This window comes from Oncorhynchus mykiss, chromosome 4 (genome assembly GCF_057628025.1).
Source record: "Oncorhynchus mykiss isolate SJ-2025 chromosome 4, ASM5762802v1, whole genome shotgun sequence".
Taxonomy (NCBI): domain Eukaryota; kingdom Metazoa; phylum Chordata; class Actinopteri; order Salmoniformes; family Salmonidae; genus Oncorhynchus; species Oncorhynchus mykiss.
In genome coordinates, this window is record NC_143025.1 from 72,945,012 (window position 1) to 72,957,888 (window position 12,877).

The 12,877-nt window shown below is 42.3% G+C and overlaps 1 protein-coding gene across 7 annotated transcripts in view; it reads left to right on the forward strand.

Annotated features, from left to right (window-relative positions):
- Window positions 1-12,877, forward strand: part of nhsl1b (NHS-like 1b) — a 165,883-nt gene that overhangs the window by 91,206 nt on the left and 61,800 nt on the right. Inside the window, exon 1 of one of the 7 annotated variants that reach the window (XM_036975968.2) lies at window positions 5,525-5,957. The exons of 5 other annotated variants lie outside the window; for them this stretch is intronic. In XM_036975968.2, the coding sequence (XP_036831863.2) occupies window positions 5,942-5,957 (16 nt within the window). In that variant the 5' untranslated portion in view covers window positions 5,525-5,941. Of the gene's footprint in view, window positions 1-5,524; window positions 5,958-12,877 lie in introns of those variants that run through there. One more of the 7 variants, XM_090232976.1, reaches the window with a different exon arrangement.

Genomic DNA, 12,877 nt, shown 5'->3' on the forward strand with positions numbered 1-12,877 from the left:
AAGATTCTCTGGTCTGAAGAAACCAAGACTGGTACTATGATTAAACTCTTTGGCCTGAATGCCAAGCATCATGTCTGGAGGAAACCTGGCACCATCCCTACAATGAAGCATTGTGGTGGCAGCAACGTGCTGTGGGGATGTTTTTCAGCGGCAGGAACTGGGAGACTAGTCAGGATCAAGGCAAAGATGAATGGAGCAAAGTACAGAGAGATTCTTGATGAAAACCTGCTCCAGAGCGCTCAGGAATTCAGACTGGGGCGAAGGGTTGCATTCCAACAGGACAATGACCCAAAGCACACAGCCAAGACAATGCAGGAGTGGCTTTGGGACAAGTCTCTGAATGTCCTTGAGTGGCCCAGCCAGAGCCCGGACTTGAACCCGATCTAACATCTCTGGAGAGACCTGAAAATAGCTGTGTAACAATGCTCCCCATCCAACCTGACAAAGCTTGAAAGGATCTGCAGAGAAGATTGGGAGAAACTCCCCAAATACCGGTGTGCCAAGCTTGTAGCGTCATAGCAAAGAAGACTTGAGGCTGTAATCGCTGCCAAAGGTGCTTCAACAAAGTATTGAGTAATGGGTCTGAATACTTATGTAAATGTGATATTTCTGTTTTTTTATTTTAAAATAAATTAGCATACATTTCTAAAAACCAATCTCAAGGATGATCAATGGAAACAGGATGCACCGGAGCTCAGTTTCGAGTTTCATAGCAAAATGTCTGAATATTTATGCAAATAATATATTTATTTTTTTGTTATTTTTAATACATTTGCAAACATTTCTTAAAACCTGTTTTTGCTTTGTCATTATGGGGTATTGTGTGTAGATTGTTGAGGAGAAAAAAACTATTTTCAATACATTTTAGAATAAAGCTTTAACCTAACAAAATGAGGAAAAAGTCAAGGGGTCTGAATACTTTCTGAAGGCACTGTATGTATAAATATCTTCCCCATAATAATTCCTGTCTCTTCTATTAATGTTATATCCTTGTATTGCTACTGCTGTATCATCAAATGAATTATCTAAGTGAGACTCGGAAATGGCTAATATATGAATGTTATCTGAAATTAACAAGTTATTGATTTTATTAACCTTATTTCTAATGCTACATATATTGACATGGGCTATTTTCCACCCTTTCTTCGGTAGCTTCTCAGAGATAGACATAATATGGAAAATAACAAACAAAGTATTTTTAAACCTCAAATATACTACAAGTTCTCCTGCAACGGGGTGGTCAAATGAAGATCCCACGTCTATAGGTCTCAGAGGATCATACCTGCCTGTAAAGACAGAACGTCTGATCTGATGTACCAACATGGATGACATTATGTGGGTTTATTCAGGTTTACTGAGATGATAAATCCTCTATGATTATCTATTAATTCTCTTGATTTAATCTTTATTTATCTAGGTTAGCCTCTTTGAGATAAAATGTCAATTTCAAGAGAGAACTGTTCAGATAAATCATACCAATGCCAGGTACTCTATCTCTTTGTGTGACAAGTTATGTTACTAACCAGAGCGCTATATCAGCTAAGCAGCTAAATGTCAGCTACAGCTAGCCCAGCTAAGCCTCGTGCAAGGCTACTTACTTTACTTACTAGCTCATCTCTTATCTGTGTGTATTAGTGTTACCATTTCACATTGTTCCCTACAGAAATACTACACTGTACGTTTTATCTGTGAATGTGCTTTCTGGTACAGTACAATACAGACGTCTGAGATAGGAACATGGTAATTATTGTTGGTTATACAGGGCCATTGGAAGAGGGGCAATTCCACAGTAACGGAAGAGGGGCAATTCCACAGTAACGGAATTGCGCTGCCAAACAAAAAACATTGATTTCAAAGTTTAACAAATCATACAACTCTATACACAAGGACTACTTTTAACAATTTACACGGAAAATTGTACAAAAACACATTTACTGGAAGAACTGTGCAGATGCACAACGTTTGGTAAGAGAATTTTGGTAAAATCTCAGTTTTGTGTCCATGTTTTCCAAAACTCAGAATTAAGATTCAACGATGTCTGCAGAAATAATGATGTGTCAGCTATGACGTGACGGACTTTGAAAACATATATTTTGGTTATTGAACTACAGTAAGTGAAGTGTATTTACACCCGGTAACAGAATTGCGGTAAATGAATGTCATTCCTGATCTGTACTGCACAGAAATGCGTCATGATGGATATGAAGGTCATTCTCTTCATGGTGCTGTATCCTAAATAGGAACACAAAAGTAGAAATGTACAATATCCTCCTTTGCATATTTGCGTATTATTCTACACACTGACTATTAATTTAATGAGCTCTGCCCCCAAACGAGACAACATTTGGTTGGTCCGGACAGGACCAAATCTGAACAAATAGTAGACGTCTTTGTTTCACAAATTTGGACCTCAAAGTAAAGTATAGTAGAGTCACAGTATAAAGAGTCACAGGAGGTTGGTGGCATCTTAATTGGGGAGGATGGGCTCATGGTAATGGCTGGAGATGAAAAGGTGGAATCGTATCAAATACATCAAACACATGTTTGATTCCATTTGATTTACTCAATTCCAGCCATTATGATCCCTCAGCAGCCTCCTGAGTAGAGTACAGAGTACAATACATTATAATGTACTCAACTCTAGTGTGCTCTGTGTACTATACTGTATTGTGCTGAACTGTATACTACTTTGCTGTACTGTGCTCTCCAAACTTGTGAACCCAACTGTGGTTTGTAACTACAATGATTTCTATGTAACCAGTTGAATTGCGGAAATTCCATTTACCGATTTTTCGGAAATTTCGTTACCGATTTGGTAACGGGATTTAACGTTTGAATCACTTAATAATTCGTAAACAAAATGTATAAATTAATTGATAGGTCTACCTTTACTTGTCGGCTCTGTGAACTGTCATGATCCTCCCTTATGAGGGAGAGAAATCAGAAAATATCTTAAAGATGTGTAGATGTTTGGTAATGAAATGTCAAGGCACAAGGCAATGTTTCTTAAACAGGAGGCAGAAACATTTATTAGACACTGAATATAAGTGTTGATGTTAGTTGCCAGTGGTCTTTACTTCAACATTGTTGTTTTGATGTATTTCTGATATTTTCTGGTAGATGTTTTCTAAGACCCCTTTTCCATCTGTTTATCCAGAAATCAAAGCCTTTACTTATTCCTCATTTTTAGGATGGAAAATGGTCGATTTTTTTTTATATGCCTTAATTAAAAAAAAAAATATATATATATATATATATATATATACTCTTAGCTTCCATTTGACACCCAATTTGGCATGCTCCTATGAACTTCCCATGTTGCTGCTCACGGATCCTTTTACATGGAAATTACCAGAGTTAGATGTTGTGACGATCAGCTAGAAATATAGGCTGTTGGACTGTCTTTAATGCATTCTTGCTTCCTCCATTCCTTTAGTGAACCACTGATCTGTACATGATTGGATTAGAAACGAGATTTCCACACCTCCAAACCTACTGCCTTTCCCCCATTCAGCCATGTCAGATCAGTGATCACTTTCAAGGAGGATGCAATTTTGAAGGTTTGAGCAGACCCCTGTTCAGTTTCCATTTTGGAAAATTGTGTCTCATTCGTGTTACATTTTTACTGGTGTGTTTGTTGGTCTGTTCCAAGTTTGTGTATTTGTAGCGGTGGGTTATTTTCAGGGTTGTGTTTTTTGTGGAATTCTCATTTCACACACTCGCTCATGCAGAAGAGCCCTCTCACACACACTAATCAGACAGTAATGGACAGCACCTGGTACTGGCAGACGTATCACAACATGCAACCTGCACCACCGTGGGATTGACACACGCACAGGACATTTTTCTCACAGAACAAATCTCATGTGACATTTTCTGTATGAGCACACACACACACACTTCTTTACAAAATAGGACACAACATTTTGACATTGTTGTGATGTGAGCACAGTGCTTTGGGCTTTTAGTCATTGATTTCTCTTCTTCCCCAAATCCCCCTCTGGGTGTGACAAACCATTCCACAAAGCATGCCCACAAAACCTTCTCAACTATTCTGATTCTAGGAGGATCCATTGTGCTTCTCTACCATTGTGGTTGGCGCAAACTCATTGTTGAGTGACATTAGCATTTAAGATAGAAAATTTGCATTTAAACTAGTTTTAATACCCAAACCAGTTGATTATGTCTGCATCTGGTTATTTCTCCCAACCGACTTGACTAATTAATTGTGAATAGTGTTGTGGAGCTCTTAGCTCGCATAACAAGCTATACCTCTCCACCATGTTAGAGACAGCAGCTAATGGGTTCACCAGTCTAAGAGAAGGCCATTAGAGGTTCTCATTGGAAATCAATGTCTGGTCCAGTCAGCGTTTTAGTCCACAGGCAAACTCTGTTTTAACCGACAGTGACACTCCATGATTCATACACTATTTTTCTGTTTTCATCTTTGTTCCTGGCTGTTTAGGGTTTATTGGACATTTTTACTGGGTCCCAAGGGTGGGTCGATCCCAAGGGTGCATATTCAGCTTCTAGGGTCCCAGCTAGAGAATGGATGGTTGTTTTGTCTCGGTGAGGATGCAAGTGTGGATGTTTGGTGTCCTAACGATGCTTACTGTTATGTCCACTATGCCTCATGATATACACCACTCAGCCCCCTTCCTCTGAAGGGCGAGAGTGTTTGGCATTCCTCCGATCAGCTTTCACATGCCACAGCCAGCTGGGGACGTTTTGTCACAGCACACCAAGGTACAGTAGCTGTCAAAGGTGAACCCTCAGCCTTTCTAGTGGACCTCCTGAGGAAAACAGCCAGAAAATGGAATCAGTCATTGATAAACTAACATGGTCATGAATTTGTACAGTACCACAATACCACACTATGTTCAGCCAAAATATTGTGTCAAGAGAATTTGAATAACCCTAGGCTATTGGGTATACTTTGGACACATCTTACACACTCGGGCTAATATTAACTGTCAATATGAAAGGAAACTAGTTGAATCCCAGGATTTTGAGACGGTCATGTGACCACGGTCAATCAGTGAGTCAGTAAGTACTGTCTCTATTGCTCGTGTGGCCAGGCTGTACTCTGTACGTCCGGCTCTGAGCGCTGAGGTCCCTGGATGCGTCAGTGGACGTGGTTGGTTTTGATAACAAACAGTTGAGTTGGGGGGGATTAAGCGATTATGTTTGATCACAGCACAATGGGCAGGCTCGAGCCGGGCCCCCTGCCAACTGCTGACGGACCAACTTCAGAACAATCACACACCCCAGCCAACCCCAATGGTTGTGCGTGTGTATGTGTGTGTGTGTGTGCGTGAATAACTGGTGTGTGTGTTTGTGTGTCCAAAGTGAGTTTGTCGCATACACAGTTTAGAAAATGTTATAGCGGGTGCAGTGAAATAAATGCTTGTGTTACTAGCTCCTAACAGTGCAGTAAAATGCCAAACAAGTACACACATAACACTGTGTGCTTAAATGGGCTTAAATGTGTGTGATAAAAGGGGGGTGGGATAGTTGGAGCTGTGAGTGAGGCAGAGCTTCTATCTGCCTACTTTTTCAGTTAGGGGGAGGGGTAGAGAGAGGTGGATTGTCAGTGTGGAAGAGGGGGAGAGCGATGGGAAGGGGAGAGTGGGGTTTGTAAAGCAGTTTCCTGCGGTGCATGCGTTGGCTGGCTGCCACTGTGAGTCTGTGTATGTGTCAGGGAGAGAGAGAGAGAGAGAGATGGGGCGAGAGAGAGAAGAGTGTGTGTGAGTGTCTGGGTCCGTGGGTCTGTGTGTAAGCACGTTGACAGAGGGGTGCAGAGTGAGGGAGAGAGAGGGAGGGAAAGAAGGGGTTAAAGAAAGAAAAAGAGAGGACAGAAAAGTAGGGAGTAGCTCAAGGACTGGGTCTGACCACTTCATTCAACACCTCTGTGGATGTCTGTGGAACTTAAGGAAACGCCATGTTCTGTCTGAAAGGTAGGACCAATCTGAGTGTGGAACTTTTCCATCCGAGTTCGGAGACAAAGGGAAGGTTTAACCCCATCTCTTTTCCCTTTCGGTCACAGTGGTTTCTTCTCCACATGTCTTCCTTTGTTTTCCTTTATACTGTAGGGAGTTTACTTTCTTTCCTTCTCTCTTTCTCTGTCATACTCTTTCTCCATCTCTTCCTATATTGAGGGAAGTGAGGAAGAGAAGTTGAGTAGATTCAAGTTGTAATCTATTAAAAGTGTTGCTTTGATCCGTTGTTAGATTTTTATGTGAACATCTGTCTAGTGTGTCTGTTTAAACTTGAAAGAACGTTTCAGCGCTGCCTACTATGGAATGTGTTGTGTGTGTGGTCAGCATATGTGTGTTCAATATGTCTGAGTAAAGTAGAATGGAGGGTATTTTAAGTGCCGTGTGGACTGTGGAGTGTGTTCCTCTTTCACATTGGCAGCTGCCAGGGAGGGAGGGCAGCAGTTGCTGTAGTGCTGTCCTGTGCTGCAGAGTGGCGCCATGTGTTGGCCAGGCAGCGCTGGGCTCAGCCGGGCAGGGCAGAGCAGCAACAGAAAGGACAACAGAAAAACTCTACACTCACAGCTCTCTGCTATTCTCTATAGATCGGTCTTTCTCTCTCTCTCCTTCATTCAGAGTTTTTTTTTTATACCTCTGTCTCATTCTCTAATTGATGTCTCTTGTATTATCTTTCTCCCTCTCGCACTCTTTTTTTTGGGGGTCAAATTTCTTTATTTTTTTCTCTTTTACAAACACACTGCCATAGCCAGGGGCAGAGCAGACATGCACAGGCATTGATTTGATTAGCTGTAGGCACTGGGTCATGGAAAAACTGGTCACACTGGCAAACTAGTGGCACCTCGGTTAGCACACACTAAGCACCTCATTGGCACCTCCTGTGGCACATGTTCCAAACTTTTAAATGTTCCTGGATGGCAGCGTCTGCCACCTCTGTATCTGAAGAGGCTGAGCTGTGATTGGCCGAGGTGGCAATGAGGTCACCATCATCTAATCCTGCTTTGATTTAGAATGTGAAGTACTCTTAAACTGTCTGTCACAGAACCCCAATGTACTTTACATTATGACAGCAAACCAGACGTTATCAGTAGCACTGTACTGATTATCTAATCCACATCACCCGGCAGCTCTTCCTCGTCTACTTGGACTGGCCCTACCAGTCTGGGTTTGAGGTAGCGGACTAAACTCTTCTCCATGGTGAAGGAAGTTTCTGATGACCTTTCCCAATGGCGTGGAGCTGAGACCAGGCATTGTGGAATTTAGTTCCGACTACATCGATTCACCCATGGTCAATACTTCAAAAAAATGTAAATCATGAAATGCTCAACTTTTACATATGTTTGTCATCTGTAGTTGTGTGCCTTTGTTTCCTGAAATCCATACTTTTTCAATAAACTTTAATCAAATAGAACCACTGACTGTTTGCTCATTGCTGTTGCTCTAAGATGGCAACTCAGTGCAAATGTGCCAATTAAATCTCAACAAGGGAGATTCGGTGGTTGTATTTGATTAAAGTTTTATTGAAAAAGTATGGATTTCAGCAAACAAAGAAAGGCACGCAACTACAGAGGACAAACATTGATACAAGGTGGGCGTTTCATAATTGTGCGAATCGATGAAGTCGGAGATAGATTCCACAAAGCCTGGTCTCTGCTCTACACAGTTGGTGAATGTTCAGAGCCATTTGGGTTGCCAGGTTAGAGCTATATGGGTTGCCAGATTGAAGATGAGGGGTGTTTTGGGCAGTCGCCCTACATCTTTCCACCCCAGAGCAGGAGTAAGGCTGGTAATGTTAGTTAAAATGCGGTTATCTATCCTAACTTGACTTTACCCCTCAGTACCACGGTAAATCCCAGCTCTTTAATTTACTGTAAGCTCTTGGCATGTTATGGGGAATGGTTGGCTTCATAAGTCTGTATTTATCACATTACCTACCGTGTCTCGTACAAATGTAATATGGTGGTTGTGTAGGAGGGGTTAGTGGAATGGACTGGTGGCCAAGGAGTTGATGGGTTTTATGTTAGACCCCATCAGGCTGTTGTGTCCTAGAATTGAACATTTACAGCGAGTAATCCAGAAGCTCCAGGTTGAGTATGCAACATGTCTGCCTTGTAAAGTGAATCTAATTTCTTGTAGAACTAAGATGTCACCCGATGTTCCAATTCAGACGGTACTGAAGGCAAATGATTCTGGCGGCTCTGTCCAGGCTAGGAGAACAAGTGAAACTAAGACCATATTGCTCTCTTCTCACCAATCCAGACCTTTATTATGTGAACAACACCAAAGACAGAAGGGGCTAGGGACCAAAAGGGAACTGGTCTGTGCTTGGTGTTGTGTTTTTAGTTGCCTTGTCTAACATCTTATTAAATCTGTCAATTTTATTTAGTTTGGGTGATGTTTCATTAATCCTGCTGATGTGACGGTCTGGTGAGCGCAAAGAGAGGGCAGATGTTCCCAGTACAGTAAAGGAAATACAGGAAATCTCTCTCCTCTCCCCTTCTGCCATGTGGGTTAAGCTGCCTTGTGGCTATTATGTGGGCAGGGAATAGTTGGGTTTTATGTAGGGATGCAAGAAATATTGGTAAGCATATCGGAATTGGCCGATATTAGCTAAAAATGGCAACTTGGACATCGGCTCTATGTATAGTTTAACGCCGATGTGCAAAACCAATGTCAAAGCTGACGTGCATACCTGTATGACGTAATGACGCCACGAAAATTACAGCACTACACGTGCAACACAGCATTCCTAACCTAGTCCACAATGTCTGCTGTGTGGATCTATTTTGAAGTTTCAAAGGAAGATAACAGAAAGGCCATATGCAACGTTTGTGCTGCTATTATTTCCTGAGGAAGGGAGAAAGTGAAATCTTTCAATACCACAAACCTAATTACTCATTCGAAAGTGCTTCACCCCCAGACGTTCAGCGACTAGTTAGAACAAAAGCAGAAAAAAACTAAGCACACACTTCCAACAATTTAACAAGTTCAAGTCGAGCAGTCATTTGAAAGAGTAAGAGAATTTCAGCGAGACAACTCAAAGCCAAAATCCATTAACGCCAAAATGGATGATGTTAGCTTTCGCCGACTGGTCGAGAACTTCGAGCCCCGGTACACACTACCAAGTAGGCGCTATTTTTCAGATGTTGCCCTACCGGAGTTACACACTTGTTGAAATGCACATCCATGAGCTACCTGCTATTAGCTTCTCGACTGACATTTGGACCAGCGATGATAGTCTTTGCCATGCATGGGACACATGCTGCAACTGGCTGTGAACAAAGGTGTTTTGGCCCAAGGCAGCATATCTGACACAGTGGCAACAGGTAGGACGATAGTGCGTCATGTTAAACACTCACAGCTTGCATACAGCCGACTGCAAGCAATACTACAGGAGCAGCTTGGAGTGCAAACGAAAGCAAGACCTTTCCACCAGATGGAACAGTACTTTTTACATGGAGAGCCTGCTGGAACAAAAACGAGTGCTTGGCGTGTACACAGCTGACTGAGTTACCTGCAACAGTCGGTACAAACCAGTGGACTCTCATTGAAAACATGAACACACTCCTAGCTCCATTCGAACAACTCACTGGAGAAACAAGCTCAACAACTGCGTCTGCAGCAGACGTGATACCCTCTGTCATGGCATTGAAACGCCTGATCAACAACTGCCAACACAGACCGTGGGGTTAAAACTTACAAAAGTACTTGAGACTGTGAACAAGAGATTCGGTGACATTCTGTCTGAGCCTCTTTAGTGTCGCCACCATGGTCGATGCCAGGTACAAGGACCGCTACTTCGATGCAGACAAGAAACAGGGTTTACGTGAAATGTTACATACACAGCTGGATAAGATGGAAACGGACACAGTGACAGTGAGCACCGAGGAAGAGGACCCACGACAGAAGAGGCCATGGACAGACAGAGCTAAAACCACTGCTTGACATGTATGATGAAATCCTGGTTGACAATAAAACGACTGAACAAATGAACAATGAAACAGCACAGCAAGTTAGTGAAATAAATAGGATTTGATTGTATTTTACTGGTAATGGGGACAAATGTAAATGCCAACAAAATAACTTTTTGTGTGTGTGTGTGTGTTTCAACTATTTAACTGTACTAGAATGTTTAAATTTCAAATATTGGTGTCGCGTATTTTGGCATGAAAATATTGGATATTGATATCAGCCAAAAATGTCATATCAGTGCATCCCTAGTTTTATGCTACTATGGTTAGCCCGTTGTATTAGTGGTCACAGCTTAGACACACACTGAGTGTACAAAACATTAAGAACACCTTCCTAATATTGAGTGGCATCCCCCTTTTGCCCTCAGAACAGACTCAATTCATCAGGGCATGCACTCTACAAGGTGTCAAGCGTTCTACAAGAATGCTGACCCATGTTGACTCCAATACTTCCCACAGTTGTGTCAAGTTGACTGGATGTCCTTTGGGAGCTGGACCATTCTTGATACACACGGGAAACTGTTGAGCATGAAAAACCCAGCAGCATTGCAGTTTTTGACACAAACCAGTGCGCCTGGCACTTACTACTACTATACCCCGTTCATAGGCACTTCAATCCTTTGTCTTGCCCATTCACCCTCTGAATGGAGCACATACACAATCCATGTCTCAAGGCTTAAAAATCCTTCTTTAACCTGTCTCTTCCCCTTCATCTACACTGATTTGAAGTGGATTTAACAAGTGACATCAATAGGGGATCATAACTTTCACCTGGATTCACCTGGTCAGTCTATGTCATAGAAAGAGCAGGTGGTCATATGTTTTGGACACTACATTTTTACAAAATTAATTAAAATGTATGAGCTAAAATCTCTTCAGTCAATAAGGGAAAGGAAAGGTGGATGCCTAGTCAGTTGTCCAACTAAATGTATTCAACTGAAATGTGTCTTCCGCATTTAACCCATCCCCTCTGAAGCAGAGAGGTGTGGGGGGCTGCCTTAATCGACATCCATGTCTTCGTGGAACAGTGGGTTACTGCCTTGCTCAGCGGCAGAACGACAGATTTGTTTTACTTTGTCAGCTCTGAGATTCGATTCAGCAACCTTCCGGTTACTGGCCCAACGCTCTAACCGCTAGTGTTCAACCTCTTTGTCATGGCAAGCCTAAATAAGTTCAGGAGTAAACATTTGCATAATAAGTTGCATGGATTGGCTCTGTGTGCAGTATTGGTGTTTAACGTGATATTTGAATGACTACCTCATCTCTGTACCCCACACATACAATTCTCTGTAGAGTCCCTCAGTCGAGCAGTGAATGTCAAACACAGATTCAATCACAAAGACCAGGTAGGTTTCCCAATCCCTTGTAAACAAGGGCACCTATTGGTAGATGGGTTTAAAAAAAGCAGACATTGAATATCCATTTGAGCCTGGTGAAGCTATTAATTACACTTTGAATGGTGTATTAATACTAGAGGTCAACCGATTGATCGGAATGGCCGATTAATTAGGGCCGATTTCAAGTTTTCATAACAATCGGAAATCTCTATTTTTGGGCACCGATTTTGCTGATTGTTAAAAAACATTTTATTATTATTTTGACGATCGTTTTATACCTTTATTTAACTAGGCAAGTCAGTTAAGAACGGGCCTCCCAGGTGGCACAGTGGTTAAGGGCGCTGTACTGCAGCCCCAGCTGTGCCACCAGAGACTCTGGATTCGCGCCCAGGCTCTGTCATAACCGGCCGCGACCGGGATGTCTGTGGGGCGACGCACAATTGGCCTAACGTCGTCCGGGTTAGGGAGGGTTTGGCCGATAGGGATATCCTTGTCTCATCGCGCACCAGCGACTCCTGTGGCGGGCCGGGCGCAGTGCGCCCTAACCAAGGTTGCCAGGTGCACAGTGTTTCCTCCGACACATGGTGCTTCCAGGTTGGATGGCGCTGTGTTAAGAAGCAGTGCGGCTTGTTTGGGTTGTGTATCGGAGGACGCATGACTTTCAACCTTCGTCTCTCCCGAGCCCGTACGGGAGTTGTAGCGATGAGACAAGATAGTAGCTACTAAAACAATTGGATACCACGAAATTGGGGAGAAAAAGGGGTAAAATTCAACAACAAAAAAACACCAAAAAAATCCGTTAAGAACACGTTCTTATTTTCAATGACGGCCTAGGAACTGCCTTGTTCAGAGGCAGAACGACAGATTTTAACCTTGTCAGCTCGGGGGATACAATCTTGCAACCTTAAAGTTAACTAGTCCAACGCTATAACCACCTGCCTCTCGTTGCACTCCACGAGGAGACTGCCTGTTACGCGAATGCAGTAAGAAGCCAAGGTAAGTTGCTAGCTAGCATTAAACTTATCTTATATAAAAAAAACTATCAATCAATCATAATCACTAGTTAACTACACATATATATATTATTACTAGTTTATCTAGCGTGTCCTGCGATGCAACGCTGGGGGATGATTTAACAGAAGCGCATTTGCGAAAAAAGCACAATCGTTGGACGACTGTACCTAACCATAAACACCAATGCCTTTCTTAAAATCAATACACAAAAGTATTTATTTTTAAACCTGCATATTTAGCTAAAAGAAATCCAGGTTAGCAGGCAATATTAACCAGGTGAAATTGTGTCACTTCTCTTGCGTTCATTGCACGCAGAGTCAGAGTATATGCAACAGTTTGGGCCGCCTGGCTCATTGCGAACTAATTTGCCACAATTTTACGTAATTATGACATAACATTGAAGGTTGTGCAATGTAACAAGAATATTTAGACTTAGGGATGCCATCCGTTAGATAAAATACCGAACGGTTCCGTATTTCACTGAAATAATAAACGTTTTGTTTTTGAAATGATAGTTTCCGGATTCGACCATATTAATGACCAAAGGCTCGTATTTCTGTGT